Source organism: Crocuta crocuta, unplaced genomic scaffold, assembly GCF_008692635.1.
Source record: "Crocuta crocuta isolate KB4526 unplaced genomic scaffold, BGI_CrCroc_1.0 scaffold687, whole genome shotgun sequence".
Taxonomy (NCBI): Eukaryota; Metazoa; Chordata; class Mammalia; order Carnivora; family Hyaenidae; genus Crocuta; species Crocuta crocuta.
The window spans coordinates 2,401,819-2,420,935 of record NW_027530182.1 but is presented as its reverse complement, the minus strand read 5'-3'; the positions used below and the strand labels follow the sequence as shown (position 1 = coordinate 2,420,935).

Below are 19,117 nucleotides of genomic sequence, written 5' to 3'. Positions count from 1 at the left end.
AAAACTTGTGTTTACCTAGTGGTAACTAGTACAAAAGTACTTGTTCTATATGAGCCCTTCTTAAATAGGTATCTGAGAAATACATGATCGGTGAAATTGCTACAAAATATATATATGTTCCAATGGCTATTGTAGCTTTATCAAGGTCACTGGTTGCATTTGAGTCTCCACTTTTCCATGTGAAAAGTAGATTTCTTTCCATTTTGTTAGGCACAAGTGGCCTTATTTTGAGCTATTTGTTTCATATTAGAAGATATGGTTGTATACATATTATATACAGTTATATAAATATGCATAAAAGGCTTATATACCATACTTATGTTTTAAATGTTATTTATTTTTGAGAGAGAGAGGGAGGGAGGGAGGAATGTGACTGGGGGAGGGTCAGAGAGAGGGAGGGAGACACAGAATCCAAGGCAGGCTCCAGGTTCTGAGCTGTCAACACAGAGTCTGATGTGATGCGGGCCTCGAAATCAAGAACCGTGAGATCATGACCTGAGCCGAAGTCAGATGCTTAACCAACTGAGCCACCCAGATGCCCCTTATATACCATACTTAAATGATATATCCTTTGTATATTTAAGTGGAATTTTGAGAACGAGATAGGACCATATGCCTCTTTCTACATAGTTTCTTCTTGGGGTGAGCTGAAGTTCCTTTTCTCACTGATAGGATTATACAGGAGGAATAAGTTTTCCTGGACCTCCATAGGGTCCTTGACTGGGTCTGAGAATTAAACTGACAAAGACGGCTTAAGAGGAGAAAAGTATAGAAGTTTATTTAAGTTTTATGTGGCTTACAAAAAGTTTATGGAAAACTTTGTAAGAAATGGAAGACCCAAAGATACAAACCTGAGTATTTTATGCTAGGTTTGATGAAGAGGGCATGGTTGTGGAGGAAGTTGATAGGGTAAGAATGTGAGGTAATTATAGTAGACCAGGAGAAACTTAGCAAGACCTGTTTGTTAGAATTCTTTTTTGCATCCCTTTGTCTTCAGAGGTAAGGATGCACTTTTCCTCTTGCTGTAGGGAGGGCACCTTGCACATGAAGGTTTTATGGCCTATTTCAGGCAACAAGGGCCAGGGGAAGGTAGAGTGACCTTCTTCTGCCATTTTCGGAAATTCCTTCAGCTTAAGATACTCAATATGCCAGCCTACTCTATTTTGCGGTAGTGCATCCTAAACCTAGTCAGGATAATAGGGTAATTTATTATTTAGAAAATAAAATTTGAAAAAATAAAACAGGTTTTTCACAAGAGTACGTATTTATGCTCATTATAGGTTATTATTTCTACTGGTTTTGTGGATGTAGCACTGGGAGGTATTAGATGGTGGTCTTACTGAGCTTTTCCAAAGGATTTTAAATTATTTTTTTCTGTAGTTATATCATTAAAATTTTATTCAAGAAATTTGAATTTATTTATAAATGCAATGGGATTAAATTTTTCTAAGCTATATTTTCCTTGTCTTGCCTGAAGAAACTAGTTTCTTTTTCTGTAGAGAATGAAATATTTTAAATGGTCTAGATGTCAGGAAAAAAATGGAAGGAAATAGGCCAGTATGTCATCAGTTGTTGCCTCTGGATGCTAGGATTATGACTAATTTCTGTTTCTTTATGCTTTTCTACACTTTCAAGATTTTCTGCAGCTAGAGTATGTTGCTTATAGAATCAGAAAAGAGGAAAATATATATGTGTATTTTAGCAGACTTTCATATGCTTGAGTCAAACATTGCCTGTTCTAATTGCAGAGCCTGGAACCATGGTTTTAGGCAATACAGAACAGTTCTGTTGATGTTTATATAGCTTTTAGAGTTACCTGCTTTGGATTGGTAGTACATACAGTCACGGACTGCCTTCTCATGGAGTTTGCTGGTGACCAAAGGAAGCAGTTGTGTTCATAACTTAAATGGCAGAAAGGGCTCACCATTGTCATTACTGCCACATGGTTCTTTTTTTAAATGTTTATTTATTATTGAGAGACAGTATGAGCAGGGGAGGGCAGAGAGGGGGAAGACACAGAATCCAAAGCAGGTTCCAGGCTCTGAGCTGTCAGCACAGACCCCGATGTGGGCTCAAGCCCACAGACTGCAAGATCATGACCTGAGCCGAAGTCGGATGCTCAACTGACTGAGCCACCCAGGCACCCCACTGCCACATGGTTCTTTACCTTCATCTCTCATGTACATATGTATTCTGTGCTATAAGTTTATTATATTTATGATGCCCATTCAATGTATTTGTGCGGTGGAAATGGATTTACAGGGTGGTGGGAGGAATTGTGAGGTAATTTCACAGTTTCCTCTATCACATTTATACAATTTAGTGGACAGTGCAAAATGAATACCTGCCTGCTGGGTGGATATGCTTAAGATTCTGTTTTGATTCATAAAGTCCTTAGCTTCATTTTGAATGTCACTTCTAGTTGGAGGAATTTCTTTAAACATAATGTTATTTGGAAAAATTGCATAGAAGATTGGTGTTTGAACCCAGAAGATTGCTTTGCTACTTTTTGAGTGTGATCTTGAGGCTAGTACTTTTCACCTCTGAACTTTGTTGTCCTCATCTGTAAAATGGGGATAGTAATAATAATGCCTTCCATTAGGATCCCTTAGGGAACATATGAAAGTCTTTTGTAAATCTATATATGTTTCATTTATTGACCAAGCTACTCTTGGCAAGCTACCTAAATTTGAATGGAAGTGATTTGGATCATATCCCTGAGTTCACAACCTAGAGCCAAATTGTATTTGTCTATTCTGCTTAGATGAGGGGAGGTCAAAGATGTATGATTTTAATCTTATTTTTGTGAGAGGCTATGCCTATTTTAACCCCCATAGCTTCCATTAAAATACTCAAAAATAATTCTTCATTTTCTTTTCTTAATTACTTGGCAGAAATTTAGAATTTAAAGAGAGAAACTAGTAACAACCAATCTCTCCTTCATATTCCAGATCAACGAAAGGGATTCTTGGGTCCTGGAGACCAAAGAAAGAATCATCAGGAATGCTCAGGGTGAATTGATGGATTGCAGAGCAAGGCTGGTAATTATTTTCATCGAGCTAAAACATGAACTTAATATATGGGAGCAGGGCTAGATGAAAATTAAGATTTGGACGTCTTCCCCCAGGCCCCGATGGATATCCACACTTGCCTTCTGGAGGCAGCCTTCTCTTTGGTGGGATAGCTTTCCTTTCTTTACTGGGACTTGACTTGGATTTTCATGCCCCACCATGGCAGACCTCTTATTTTGGTTGTCCTGGGCAACTGTTGGTAAGAATATATTTTTGTTTAGGTCAGCCAGCTTTTAGCGTTTAGTTTCTCAAGGGTTTTCATCTGGTTACTAGATACTGACACACTGCACGCATCTTGGGATTCAAATTTCTAGAATTAGCAAGCTCTAGCTTTTGGACTTTTTTGTGACACTTTTACCAAGTGTACACCTTACGTGGCCTAGGAGGTTTCTCTCTCTCTCTCTCTCTCTCTCTCTCTCTTCTTCCTTCCTTCCCTCCCTCCCTCCCTCCCTCCTTCCCTCCTTCCTTCCTTCCTTCCTTCCTTCCTTCCTTCCTTCCTTTTCTTTCTTTCATGTTTGTTTATTTGGGGGAGGGGGGAGAGCGAGCCTGTGTGTGAGAGCTGTAGAGGGCCACAGAGAAAAGGAGAGAAAGAATCCCATGTAGGCTCCACACTCGGGGCTTGATCTCATGAACTGCCAGATTATGACCTGAGCCAAAATCAAGAGTCAGACGCTGAACCAACTGAGCCACCCAGGCACCCCAAGGAGATTTGATTTTTAAGGCTAACATGTGTTGATTGTTCATAACTTCTTAGTGTGCTATGTTGTGAAAGATTATGAGCCCATAATGAGATTTAGTGACATGATTATTTAGTGATGTGTGTTTGGTATGGGTTGAGAGGGGCTCACATATATTTTCAAGTGATTGTCTAATCCATAGTACATGAGAGATCATCTAATCTACACTGCTGTCAGCCCCAACCCGTCCATTATAAAGTGAGGAAATTGGATACCTAGAGAGAAGAAACTATGTGCAGATCATCAGAGCCACAAATGGACTTGATCTCAAGTTTTCTGGGTTCATGTTGCTTGTTAGTTTATGGAGATAAGTAGCTACCCTATGGGATTTGGAAAGGATTAGATCTAAAAAATATATATTAAGAGTTAGGAACAGTGACCGACACAGAATAATACTTAAAGGATGAAAGCTACCATCACTGTCCTCTTCTTTTTTACTACTTAGTAGTGCTATCATTATTACCACTGTCGTGTTTTATAAGATAGTCGAACAGTTCTTTGCTGTGTGCCACCTTGTAGAAGCCTGGTTTATCATGACTATTTAAAGATGATTCCATGGGGCACCTAGGTGGTTTAGTCAGTTGAGTGTCCAATTCTTGATTTCAGCTCAGATCATGATCCCAGAGTCATGGGATTGAGGCCCGTGTTGGGCTCCATGCTGAGTGTGCAGTCTGCTTGAGATTCTCTCTCTGCCCTATTCTCCCACTCACTCACTCATTCTTTCTTTCTCTCTCTGCCTTAAAAAAAAAAGATTCCACAATGTTTGGCACTTTTGACTTCTGTTTTGACCCAGAAAATGTATTGGCAAAAGATAATTGATAATTTGCAATCCTAATTTTGGATTTTGTACATTTTTTGTGTATTAATGGATTGGTAATATTTCTAATTTTGTATTTTGTCAAATGTGATTCTGCTGAAGTGCGTCCCCTTAACAGCAGGGATTCTGTGGAATCATGATTCATTGCTCACAGTCTCCTATACTTCCTTGTTTCCTTAGACATCTACATGGAATATGTAATATTTCAAGTATTTAAGTTTCCTAATCCTGTCAGCACAGAGCTTTCAGTTGGAAGACTTTTTGTTATGAAATATATTCTGATGTAACTATTGAAAAGATTAGACTTTTGAGGAATTTCTAATGACATGGGAATATACTCACAATATATGAATTGAAAAGAAGTGGACACAAAACTATAAATAGTATGCCAACTTTGTGGCACATAAAGAGAGAGATATATATATAAAGAAGAAATGCCGGAAGGAAATGTATGAAATGACTAATAATAACATTATCTGTTCTCTGGGTAAATTAATAACAGTTTTTAGAAATTTTTACAAATAGGGGCGCCTCGGTGGCTTAGTAGGTTAAGTATCTGACTTCAACTCAGATCATAATCTCCTAGTTCCTGAGTTTCAGTCTCTCTGCTGTCAGTGCAGAGCATGCTTGGGATCTTCCATCTCCTTCTTTCTGCTCTTACCCCACTAAGTGTGTATGCTTTTCTCCCTTACAAATAATCTTAAGAATTTTTTTACAAAAAGTTTTTAAACTTTCTGTGAATTACCTGCTATTCACTTCTTATACTTTAGATGAATTATTTAAGAAGAAAGAAATTAAGTCATTTGTGCCTTGGTAAGGTAGTGATTGGTGAATGCCTCTTTGTCTTATTCTAGATCTAACTCTGATTCAGTTAGTCTCTGGGAGTGTAGTTTAGTAGGAAGAGTGTAGTCTGGTAGGCTTGGGTTTCCAGCCCACTACCTTCATTTAAGAGCATTGGGACTGGGCACGTTGCCTCTCTGAGCTTTAGTTGTCATTGAATTGGGTGGGATGCTATCTCCTTTGCAAGGTTTCTTAATTCTGAAAGCAGCTTGCTCTGAGAGGTGCTTAGTAAATATGTGCTGCTTTTTGCCTCCCAGCCAGTACACTTACCTCCCAATTTCCTCCCCTGAATTCCACAGGGATCAATTCAATGAATAAAGGAACTTAGAAAAAAGTTTTACTGTCATACTAATATTTTCAATGGTTTGCCTTTTCAATTATCTTTTTACTGTAAGTCTTATATCCTTGGGAGCCAAACTCACGGTAATCAAGAAGTGTCTCACTTCAAAGGATGAGAAAACTGAGCAAACCAAAATAATGATGTTTTCTCTCTAGCAGTATGTGTGAGCATGCCTCTCCTCTAGGACTGGCCTGGGAATGTTGAGTGGAAGCATCACCATCCACCAGTCCCTGGCAGTGATGGGGAGGGTGTGGGGAGGACTCTGGGGCTGAGCTAAGATTTATCATTGCAGGGCCGTCTGGCCTTCCCTGAGCATTCTTTTCCCTTCCAGGATTCCTGTAATTGTCATCAGATGGTTCAGTCTCCCAAATGTTTCTGGCACTGCAGTGACTTTTGGAGTGTGTGTGTGTGTGTGTGTGTGTGTGTGTGTGTTTAAAACCAGAGTTAGTTTGTGTCTGTTCTGTGGTGTGTAGATGCATGCAGATCAGGTGTCTCAGGGAATATAAAGAAATCACTCAGATGTAGATTCCTCCTTACTATCTTCTCTTGAGCCTTCCCAATTTCTTTACTGAGTCTTTTTCACCTCAACTGTTTTAAAGGGAAAAAAATAAGTGAGGGAAGATGTAGGCAGTGGTAATACTTTCTTTTTTTAAGTTTAAAGTTTATTTATTTTTGAGAGAGAGAGCAAGCGACTGACGGGGTGTGGGGTGGGNACTTTTGGAGTGTGTGTGTGTGTGTGTGTGTGTGTGTGTGTGTGTGTGTGTGTTTAAAACCAGAGTTAGTTTGTGTCTGTTCTGTGGTGTGTAGATGCATGCAGATCAGGTGTCTCAGGGAATATAAAGAAATCACTCAGATGTAGATTCCTCCTTACTATCTTCTCTTGAGCCTTCCCAATTTCTTTACTGAGTCTTTTTCACCTCAACTGTTTTAAAGGGAAAAAAATAAGTGAGGGAAGATGTAGGCAGTGGTAATACTTTCTTTTTTTAAGTTTAAAGTTTATTTATTTTTGAGAGAGAGAGCAAGCGACTGACGGGGTGTGGGGTGGGGGGTGGGCAGCAGCAGAGAGGGAGAGAGAATTCCAAGCAGGCTCTGCACTTAGCACAGAGCCTGACACGGGACTTGAACTGATCAATGTTAGATCATGACCTAAGCTGAAATCAAGAGTCAGATGCTTAACCAACGGAACCACCCCAGTGCCTTAGTGGTCCTATTTTCAACTATAGTCAGCTGACCTCTTGGTCTCATTACTTGGCGACTTTAATAGAGCATTGATTGCATGCCATCTATTGTATGGGTCTACTAAAGTCTCAGGGAGTTTGAGAGTTGGATAGTGAGCAAACCCTGTGAAGACTGATTCAGTCTTGAACTCTCCCTGGGCATGGAAGAAAAGGGGGCATGTGAGATAGACCCTGAATTTGCTCTGATAAAATTTGAATGACAGAAATTAGAGCACTAAGTGGCAACCAAGTATTCAGGTAGAAAGAACAACCCAAAAGTATTGAGGAAAAGATGATATGTGTCAAGAAGGAGTATGTTATGCAGCTTAGTTTAAAAAGAGAAAATGGGGCACCTGGCTAGCTCAGTGGGTTAAGTGTCTGACCTTGGCTTAGGTCATGATCTCATGGTTCATGAGTTTGAGTACTGCATGGAGCTCTGTGCTGTCAGCACAGAACCCACTATGGATCCTCTGTCCCCCTCCCTCTACACCTCCCCCCTCCCCCCTTTCTTAGTCTCTCTCAATAAAATAAGTAAACATTAAAATAAATAAGTAAATGAAAATGAAAAAAGTTCCAGAGTGCGTGGCTGGCTTAGTCAGTAGGGTATGTGACTGTTGATTTTAGGATTGTGAGTTCAAGCCCCATGTTGGGTGTGGAACCTACTTCAGAAAAAATGGGGGTGCCTGGCTGGTTCAGAAGGTGGAGCATGCACCTCTTGATTTCTGCGTTTAAGCCCTGAGTTGGGTAGAGAGATTACTTAGAAAATAAAATATTCTTAAAAAATGAGGAAAGTTTCATAAATTTGTATTCATACTTTGAATAGATGTCAGCCTAATGATTCCAATTTAAATTTTTTTAACGTTCATTTATTTTTGAGAGAGAGAGAGAGAGAGTCTGAGCATAAGTTGGGGATGGGCAGGGAGAGAGGGAGACACAGAATTTGAAGCAGGCTCCAGGCTCTGAGCTATCAGCACAGAGCCTGAGTGGGGCTCCCAACTCGGAACGATGAGATCATGACCTAGGCTGAAGTCAGATGCTTATCTGACTGAGCCACCCAGGCGCCCCCTAATGATTCCAATTTTAGGATAAATGCTGTTTGTAAAGTTAAGATACAGAAGGAATGGTCTGTGTCCTCAAAGACTATTGCATTCTGAGCTTTTCAAGGTATTTGAATTTTCCTTCGTCATAAGTNTGTAATTTGACTTTCATTGCTTTTCTAGGAAGGGAAAATTGCCTAAATGAAAAGACAGCTAATTTTTTAAAAAATGGAATGATTGATGCATCTATACCTGCATGCTTTCCCACCCTTTGACTCCCTAAGTAGAGACTGAGTAGAGAGGTGAGGTTGGCCAGGATTGTGCAACTATATCATATTGAGAAATGTAAAATTGAAAAGAACTGTCATAGTTTCTTCTGAATGATGTTGTTGGCTGAGATATTGTGATTTTTATTATTTTTTTTTAATAGGAAATATTTTTGCTTGAACTTATCTTTTTTTATTTTTTTATTTATTTTATTTATTTTTTTTATTTANTCATGACCTAAGCGAAAGTCGGACGCTTAACCGACTAAGCCATCCAGGCGCCCCATGAGATATTGTGATTTTTAAAAGCTGCTTTGCTTTACTGACTCTTACTCCTTTAACTAGTAAAATAGTTCACTGCATTCTGGTGCTCCTATTGTCTAATAGTGAAATGTTCTGTAAACTCACAGGGACCTAGATGATGATGTTAACTGTTGACTTCTTTTCATAAAACTGCCCCTTTACCGTTGTCCTATGAATCTTTAAAAACTATTGAGCTCAATACCGATGGCTACCCTAGGGCCATCTTAACTCTCTCTTCTGCAATGTCTGGGAGTGGGGAATGGGAGCAGGAAAGCCATGGCAATAATGGGAGATAACTCTCTGTTAATATAAGAAAAGTCAAGTTGTGATGATTTTGTTTCCCTTGGCAGTGATTGATTTAAGAATGGGTATGTGACTAAGTTCTGGCCAGTAGTTTGTAAGAGAAGGTCTGCTGGGAGAGGGTAGTGAAAGTCTCCCATATGGAATGAAAAAACGAGTTATGGCTTGGAATTTGGCTGTGATGCTTACTGAGGCAGTGAGCAAGCATGAGGATAGACACTATGATAGGAAAGGCAGAGCTGATGTCATTGACATCCTGACTACTTAACTGATTCTGCGAGAGAACTAATAACGTAAGCTGTTATAAACTGGATTTTCTCTTACCTGGGCTCGGCCTAATTTCTATCTAATAAAATGCTCTGTGCTTTAAAAAAACTTTGTTTATATTTTAGACACACACACACACACACACACACACACACACACACAGAGAGGGAGAGAGAGAGAGAGAACATGAATGGAAGAGAGCCAGAGTGAGATAGAGAATCAGAAGCAGCTTTCAGGCTCTGGGCTGTCAGCACAGAGCCCGACATGGGGCTCCAACTTATGAACTGTGAGATCATGACCTGAGCCAAAGTTGGATACTTAACTGACTGAGCAACCCAGGCACCCCAGTGCGTCTAATGCTTTAATAATGCCTTTTTTATTATCTTCAGATCTGTGAAGTAGTTTTTAAAATCTATAAGCCACCTAATCCACTATATATCAACTAAAGTATTTTTTATTTTAGACAAGTATTCATTTTTGGTGGGATTCAAAACATTTTTAACTGTCCCTTCCCAAATCAGATACACTTCTGCCAGTGAAATAACTCTTGTAAACCATCTCATTTTCACCACTGATGGAACCTTGGTGAAGGTATGTGTGATTGAACAAACATGTTTGCTTTTGGCTTGTATTACTTTATTTTGTTTCTGTTCTTTATAATTGGATATTCTTTGCTTAGCAGCTTTTTTTCTGCTTTGGATTATTAGAATTGATAGTAAGAGAAAGAAAGAGGTGTTGGATAATTTTCCAAAAATACATTCTATTAGAGTGATTATTCAGTTTTTAGTTGATATTCCTTTGGACTGTAAGGTTTATTTGGTGTCTCACTTTGTCAACAATCCTCTTATTATATTTAAGCAGCTTTTTACAGTATGTTTTCCTGTTTAGTAAAGAAAGTTCACTTTATTTCCTAAGATGAATTATAATTAGAACTGCTTGGTACTGAGACTCTTTCTCACTTAATACCCCTAATGAGATACAAATGTTCTAAATGTGTCCTTCTGAATGGATTAGATTTTGAGAGGAATCTACTTATTTTAGTTAACTAATCCCTTTGCTTTCGTATCATACATCCTTATTAGGCTCTCATGTTTCTTTTCCATATGGAATTCCTTGTGAAATCAGACCTTAGCAAACAGTGTTATTAACTTTCACGGTCAGTAATACTGAAAATGTCAAAGAAGTTTGTTGGTTTTACATGCAGTGTTTTTGTGTCATTCTTGCTTTTTTATATACTCATGATAAATATAATTGCTATTCTTGCAAAATGAATTTTGTTTCTTAGTACTTTTCTGGTATGTATGATTCCAGTCAATAGCATAAAATAATTAAATATATTTGAACTCCCTGTCTACTTTTGTGGCTCCTTTTATAGTTCTGCTTACCTTCTTAGAATTCTGGACATGGTGTATCTTTGTCCTTTTGCCAGAAACCTGAAAATGTCCCAGTAGAAGGTTCCTGTGTTGAGTGATAGTGAATTCAGTTTGTCCAACTCTAGGACTCAGTGACCATGTCTTTCTATGTTCTGAGAAAGCAGACAAGTTAGTGAAGAAGTTTTGAAGAACTTGAGCTTTGGAGTTCTACTTCTTGAGTTCAAATACAGGCTTCACTGCTTCCTATTTGTATGCCCTTGGACAAGTTATTTGACTTCCCAGTGCTTTGGTATTCTGTAAAATGGAGACTATAATGCTACTTACCTTACAGGTTGTTAGGAGAATTGTATGAGAAACATTCATGAAAAGGTCTTAGAATACCAGTTGTTATGTACTCAGTGTACTTTTCATGTAAAGGTATCTAATTGAATTTTCAAAATACATTTTAAAACCTGTTTCTTCCTTAGGCTTCACGACCACCCTGTGCAGAAGGAAGTGCTAGTTAACTATATTTTATAGGAGAAGTCACAGAGACACAGTGTTAGTACCTAACTTTGTTACCGGTAACAGTCTGGATTATAATCTTACTCTTTCCTCTAATTTGTTATACTTGACTATAAATTGAATTGTTAGGACGTTGCCTTGACTTTGTGCTGTTATAAGCTAGAAGGTGTAGATGAGGAGAGCATAAATTCCTATTCCTTTTTAAAAATTTTTAAAAATGTATTTACTTAGAGCAAGGGAGTAGCAGAGAGAGAGAGAGAGAGAGAGAGAGAGAATCCCAAGCAGGCTCCACAAACCCAGCGCAGAGCCTGATGTGGGACTTGAACTCACAAACTGTGAGAACATGACCAGTGCCAAAATCTAGGGTCGGATGCTTAACTGACTGAGCTACCCAGGTGCCCCCTCCATTCCTTTTTTTTTTTTTTAATGTCTGCCTGTCAGGACAGAGCCCCATTGTGGGATTCGAACCCAGGAAATGTGAGATCATGACCTGAGCTGAAATCAAGAGTCCTATACTTACCTAGCTGAGCCACCTAGGTACCCCTAAATTCCTATTCCTTAAATTTGTCCCAGTGGTGAGCCAGTTCATTTCTACTAAAATTATTTATTTACTCATTAAATATAAATTATTCTTAGTTTTTACAGTCCCCATATATGCCATTTTCAGTTATTACAATTAATTAAGTAACACCAGTTTCCCAAAAACAGTTTAAATTTCACTTATTGTGTTAACCATGAATAATCATAAAAGTCCAACTAGTACACCCTGTTTTTTGGCCCTGAACATACAGCAAAGCATGTAGGTGTGTTGCCTTCTTGTCCCCAGGAGAAAACCCACATAACATCTTCTAAAAATGGATAATGCAAAGAGAGAATTGGCCGACAAAGACCAAAGTTGAAGCAAAGAAATGAAAAATGATAACAGTGGAAATGAAATTGAACCAATTGTGAAGAGAGTTCTGGAAAAATAGCTGACCACAGAAATATCAACACTGCTACTGTTGTAGACACTCTGTATATGTAGCCAGAGGAGCTTAGTGAAGGGTAAGTTATCACAAATTAAGAAGGTGTTATAGCTAAAAGAATGAAGACCTAACAGAGGAAAGGATGCTAACAAAAAATTTCATACTAAAGGAATTCAGAAGGATATTACAAGAGAGAGAAAACACAAAGGATAAAATGTTGGGAGCTAATCCAAACTTAGGACTGTACCAGTTCCCCAAAGTATACAAAAGATCCTCATTTGGTATTTTAAATTATACAGCAAGAAGAAGGCAGTACAAAAAAACTCCTTTTTTTATAAAGGAAGAAAATAATTCTCAAAGTTTTGATTATTTTTTTTTTTTTTTTTACAAATAGTTTATTGTCAAATTGGTTTCCATATAACACCCAGTGCTCATCCACACAAGTGCCCTCCTCCATGCCCATCCCCCCACATCCATCAGTCCTCAGTTTTTGTCAGCATTCAAGAGTCTCTCATGGTTTGCCTCTCTCCCTTTCCCCCACCATTTCCCCCCTTCCTCTCCCCCATGGTCCTCTGTTAAGTTCCTCCCAATCCTCCTATACGTGCAAACATATGATATTTGTCCTTCTCTGCCTGACTTATTTTGCTCAGCATAACACCCTCAAGGTCCATCTATGTTGCTACACATGGCCAGATTTCATTCTTTCTCATTGCCATGTCGTATTCCACAGTATAGATAAACCACATCTTCTTGATCCATTCATCTGTTGATGGACACTTAGGCTCTTTCCATGTTTTAGCTATTGTGGAGAGTGCTGCTATGAACATTGGGGTACATGTGCTCCTATGCATCAGCATTTCTGTATCCCTTGGGTAAATTCCTAGCAGTGCTATTGCTGGGTCATAGGGGAGTTCTATTGTTAGTTTCCTGAGGAACCTCCACACTGTTTTCCAGAGGGGCTGTACCAGTTTACATTCCCACCAACAGTGTAGGAGGGTGCCCGTTTCTCCACATCCTCGCCAGCATCTAGAGTTCTCTGATTTGCTCATTTTAGCCACTCTGACTGGCGTGAGGTGGTATCTCAGTGTGGTTTTGATTTGTATTTCCCTGATGAGGAGGGATGCTGAGCATCGTTTCATGTGTCTGTTGGCCATCTGGATGTCCTCTTTGGAGAAGTGTCTGTTCATATCTTCTGCCCATTTCTTCACTGGGTTGTTTGTTTTTCGGGCGTGTAGTTTGGTGAGTTCCTTATATATTCTGGATATTAACCCTTTATCTGATATGTCATTTGCAACTATCTTTTCCCATTCTGTTGGTTGCCTATTAGTTTTGTGGGTTGTTTCCTTTGCCGTGCAGAGTTTTGATTATTTTAAATTACAGTACACTAAATGCTTTTTTCCCCCTCATTTGTGTGTGTGTGTGTGTATGTGTCTATATAACAATAGAGAGTTTTTAATGTTTTGACCCCCCCAAAAAGTTAGAGGTCCTAGAAAGATCATAGTTTTCTTGTTGATTATTAAGATTGCTTTGTGTGGTTTTAGCTGGCATGGTTATTTCCATGGCTGTGCAGCAAAAGCTGCCTGTGTTTATTGAACCAAAGGGGGCTCCTTATAAGTGGTGGGGATATAGTGATGCCTTATGAAACATGTCTTCCAATACAAATTTAGAGTGTCTGCCATGTGCCAGGCTGCATACACACATGTGAATAAAAAGTCCTTTTTCCCAAAGAATTCACATTTCAGTTGACTGATGAAAGACAAGATTATTATATCACAACATATGCCTATAATATATACATTTCTTTGAATGCAGTAATAGGGAAATATCAGGCATTATGAGAGCCTAGAGGAAGGGCATCCAACTTATTAGTTTGGGAATTTGAGGGGTGGTAGAGGCAGGGAGACAGCCTGGAGGGCTTAGGAGTTAATTTGGAAAAGCTGTTTTGAAGAGTAAGACAATGGTGAGAAGCTTGTGTGTGGAGAGTTCAGGACATTTTAAAAAGTTAATTTTTGCTGGAATGTGGAGGGCAAGATGAGAGAGATCAACAGTGCCATGGAACTTGTAGGCAGTTTGAGAGTCCTTGGGGGTTTTTCCCAATTTTTTAATATTAAGGTGTAAATTATACACAGTAAAATGGACCCATTTTAGTATGTATGTAGTTTGGTGCATTTGATAGAAATCCCCTAATGACCACCAGAGTCAAGATGAAGAACATTTATATTACCCCCTAAAACCCTCAGAGCTGCTGAGTGACTAGCCCCTTTTCTCTCCCCTAGCCCTGGCAACCACTGATCTGTGTTCCTCCCCTATGGAGTTATGTCTTTTCCAGAATGTCATATCAGTGGAATTATACAGAATATAAACTTTTAGGTCTGGCTTCTTTCTGTTAGTGTAATACCGCTGAGATTCATTCATGTGGTTGCAAGTAAAAGCCTTTGGGTTATAAGCAGGTAAATTATCTAAGATTTGATTGGAGGGTGGATTTGAGAGGACCAGGAGTAGAGGCTGTTATCTCTAATTTAGCCAGGTGCTAATGGAGGAGAGTTGCAAAGGTAGGGCTTGGTTTGAGAAGTGCGTGGGAGGTGGAGTTGGTCTCAACTGAGGCAGGGAATATAGGTGTAACAACAGGTCCGGAAGAGGAGACCTTGTATGTTGGATGTATTGAGTGTGGGATTATCTTAACGTGAAGCCCATCAGGAGGTAGGCATTGAAGGAGTTGATTTCTCTACATTCTTATCCTCTTGTCTTTGCCAGAATCCAGTTTGCTAAGCATTGACGTTGCTTCATATGAAGGACTTCCCTTTCTCTTCCTCCTCCCACCAAAAATTTGCTCCCAAGGCCTTGTTTTGGCTTATTGCACTATCGGTGAATAAACTTGTCATTTTTTTAGAAGAATGCTTTCACCATATAGTATCAGATAACTCCATTCATCTGCACTTAACCATTGTTTTCCATAGATAGCAGTTTAAATATTTCTGGAGAAGCTGTGGTCCTTGGAGCTTGAAATCAGAGTTCTGTAGTCATGAACCAGCTACAGATCAGGGATTGTATTGTTCTCTTTTCCACCAAAAGAGGTTCACTAGACCTGTTTTTGGAGGGTACTACATTTGAACCAGTTTAAACAGTATGGGGTAGAAGTAGGGATAAAGGAACATAGTATTATCTGTATTTAAGATGTGGCTTACTGACTCATTTTCTGTGCATGGTTTAATTCAGTGAAGGTCCTCAGGCTGCATCCAGGCTAATTGGAGAATTCTTCTTGATTAATGTCTATCTCTGGTCTAGGAAGGAAAGCACCCTCAGGAAGTGAAGTGGTGGGCAGTATATTTGCTCTTCTGATGAATAAGGAAAGGTGATTCACCACACCAAGGCCTATACCCGAAAGATATTGGATACAGAATTGGTTCACAGCCATAATTACAGCTAACACAGCATTACTGTTCCATGACTAGAGAGTATTTAGATTTTCATCTCTTACAGATGGGAAACCAAAGTCCAGAGCGGTAACTTAACCAGAGTCAGACAGCTAGTTTGGGTAGAGCTGGAATGCAGATCCAGGCAGTGTGGCTCAAGAGTCTATACACTTTTGTGTACATCATGCTGTCCTTAGAATTCTAGAATGCTATCATAGGAAGGACTCACACAATTATTTTATTTTTAATGTTTGTTTATTTTTGAGAGAGAGACAGAGTGGGGGAAGAGCAGAGAGGGAGACACACACACACACACACACACACACACAATCTGAAGCAGGCTACACACACACACACACAAAATCTGACGCAGGCTACACACACACAAAATCTGACGCAGGCTACACACACACACACACAAAATCTGGCGCAGGCTACACACACACACACAAAATCTGACGCAGGCTACACACACACACACACACACACACACACACACACACACACACAATCTGAAGCAGGCTCCAGGCTCTGAGCTGTCAGCACAGAGCCCAACACAGGGTTTGAACATGAACCACGAGATCATGACCTGAGCCAAAGTCAGATGCTTAACCAACCAAGCGACTCAGGCACCCCATCACACAATTATTTTTCTTCCTCACTCTTAATTTTACAGTTAAGAGCAACAAAGTCTGGAGAGGCTCTGATGACTCACTCAGAATCACAGAGCGATGGTGGAGGCAGAGCTAGTTATAGGGCTCTTGCCACTCTTGGAGATTGTGCCTTGGTTGCTTGTCTGTTCCATATCTGTGAAGAATAACATCGAAGTGAGCCGACTGGCAAAATTGGTGTTTAATTCCATCTTTTTCCTTGGCCTCCACTCTCTCTTGCCTGGAAATGTACTAATTAGCTCTCTTACCATCCCCTCTGTTACTTTATTATTCCCAGGGGAGCCTGGAATCACCATTACTGTTTTCTAGCCTGACCTATTTGATCTTTGTCTGATCTTTGCTCTTTCCAGTCTCTTTCCAGTAGCAGTGGCAGAGGGGAGAAGCTGTCCAACCAGCTGGATGAGAATTGAGTTTGGGATGGGAGAGGAGGGTGGGATTGAGGTTATTGCACTACAGATCAAAGACCTTCTGTTACTGGTGCTGCCCTTTGTGATTTTGCTCTTCCTGCTACACCTGTGCCTACCAGAGTTTACCCCTCCACATTTGGTGCAAGACATCTCCCTCTTTGCTGTTAGAATTCAGAGCTAGAGAGACAGTGCCAATGAATTTGCATGCCCCAAGCGCTTACATAGAACAGAGCATCTGGGACAGAAAAGGAAGCTTTTGCCTTAAAAGTTTACATTTCATATTTGTTTTAATTTTATTTTGAGGAGCCACATTTGGGGGAATAAATTAATTTTCTTTAACATTTGTTAATCTTTCTTTTACAAAAAGTCCCTCATGTAAACTTATTCAAATAGAGACTGATGTTTTTGTTCTGTTTCCTCTTTTTTCCCTCCCTCCCTCCCTTCCTCCCTTGTATATTGGGTCTTTGTATGTAAAAATTTAACTCCTGATCTAGCCTCTTCCACCTACCCTACCTGAGGAATGAAGTTGAATATTAATGTGTTATGGTCGCTATTCTCCAGTGGGTTACTTTTTCTCCACATTCTCTAGAATTAAAAATGTCCTTCTCAATTTCAACAAAAAATACCTGAAAAGACTCCTTGTTACTTAAGAGAAGGCAAATTTCCCCAGGTAAGTTCCCATATGTTTTCTGCAAAAACTGGCACACACTTTTCTTTGCATTTTACCCCTGTCCAGTGAGACCTTTGTAAGAGTAATCAGCCAGTCGAAGCTGCTCATCTCTTTTTGCCTACATTTTCTTGCCCAATTTTAACTCTTGGTGCTTTCCAGGAAAGTCTGTGTCTTCCTGTCACAAGGAGATTGTCTACCTTCTTTTCAGTTTCCTCAGATGGCCATTGAGCTCCAGGACTGTTGTTCTGAATAGAGGCATATGAACAGATGGGAGTTGCCCTTCAGGACCCTGGGAAGGGACCCAGCATGTGTTCACATGGTCATTTCTTTCTGTGAAGTTTGCATATATTTTTGCATGCTTTTTCTTAAAAGGCAATATAAGCTTTAGGTCTTCCTTAACCCGCATCTGCTCTTGAGTAGTTCCCTTCAAGACATATAGAGCAAGAACTTCTATCATGTTAGTCACCTGATCCAATTAACTTTCTCTGTGGCCTTCCAGTTCATCTTTTAATTTTCCTAATTCTGATCTCTGAAAATAGGGATCTATTCATCCACAGTATCAATCAGGAGGTAAATGCCCCAACAGAAACTTTGCCAGAGGGATACTTTAAGGCTTAGACAGCCTAGTCTTAAATTGCAGTAGACACAGATTTATATACTTAGTGGAGAGTTGTGTTTGGCAAAGACGAGTTTAAGGTTCTAGTTCTTTCTCTAATATACCAGCACATTCCCATTTCAAGAAGATACATTGGAGGCTATCTATGAAATGCACTGTCATGTCAGCATGTACACAGGAACCTTAACCAATCTCTAGCAGTGACCATTGTTTTCCTGGTCTCACAGGAGACCAGGCTCAAATACCTGAGTGATCATTTTCTTTCTTTTTGTTCTCCCACTCCATTTGCCGTCAAATCCTGAAGCCAGTTGTTTTAGTTTGCATTGTCTCTTAAAACTGTCCCTTCCTGGGGCGCCTGGGTGGCTTAGTCAGTTAAGCGTTCAACTTTCGCTTAGGTCATGATCTCACAGTTCATGGGTTCGAGCCCCATGTCGGGCTCTGTGCTGACTGCCAGCTCAGAGCCTGGAGCCTGTTTCAGTCTGTGACTCCCTCTCTCTCTGACCCTCCCCTGCTCACGCTGTCTCTCTCTCTCTCCTAGAAATAAAACATTAAAAAAAAATTTAAAAAAAACTGTCCCTTCCTTTAAAAAAAAAAAAAGTCTTATGATTACTGGGGAGTTGAATGGGGTTGGTGGTTTATAAAGTGAATTCATATCACTCCTTTACTCCTTTTCAATCTTACTGCCCTACTGTAAGCTGGCTAGAGTAATTTGGCCAGTTTACCCTCAAGCTTCTTCCACGGCACTATGCTCCTTGGCACTGGAGACTTTTAAAAACATTTGACTCTATCACTGCTCAGCTCTCAAACCTCATCCATTACACACCCTCTCTGGTCAGAATAAGCCCTTCCGTGTTCAGTATTCTTCTTAAGAATAGGCAAGCATATCTTTACCTCCATCTCTTGCTGATGGTCTTTTTTATATTATGTTCTAGCCTTATCATTTCCCAGATATGCCTCTTATTTTGCAGTCTTTTCCTTAAGGTATCTACTGCTTTATACTTTGTGGGACAATTATTTGTATGGTTGTGTGATGCTCCAGACTAGATGTAAAAAAATTCTTATTTTCAAGGGTGGTAGGTGTCCCATGCAGTCTGTGAAAAAAGTAGCACCAGATTACTTACAAAGACCTTCGAGAACTGCTAACTGCACACACTGAACCCTAATTATCTGTCTTCCCCACCACAATATGAGCAACTCTAGAACTGGGGCTGTGCTCTCAAAGTCTCCATTGCTGGAACAGTACAGCATCAAAGTTTCTCAGACTAAAACATAGTCATATTTGTTTCTTCTTCCTGANTCTGAG

The 19,117-nt window shown here is 39.7% G+C and overlaps 1 protein-coding gene across 3 annotated transcripts in view; it reads left to right on the top strand.

The window, feature by feature from the left end:
* Window positions 1–2,959: 2,959 nt before the first annotated feature.
* The window catches only part of BNC2 (basonuclin zinc finger protein 2), a 356,963-nt gene continuing 340,805 nt past the window's right edge, over window positions 2,960–19,117 (top strand). Inside the window, exon 1 of one of the 3 annotated variants that reach the window (XM_077765062.1) lies at window positions 2,960–3,041. In XM_077765062.1, the coding sequence (XP_077621188.1) occupies window positions 3,021–3,041 (21 nt within the window). In that variant the 5' untranslated portion in view covers window positions 2,960–3,020. The remainder of the gene's footprint in view (window positions 3,042–19,117) is intronic. The other 2 variants (XM_077765060.1, XM_077765061.1) reach the window with 2 other exon arrangements.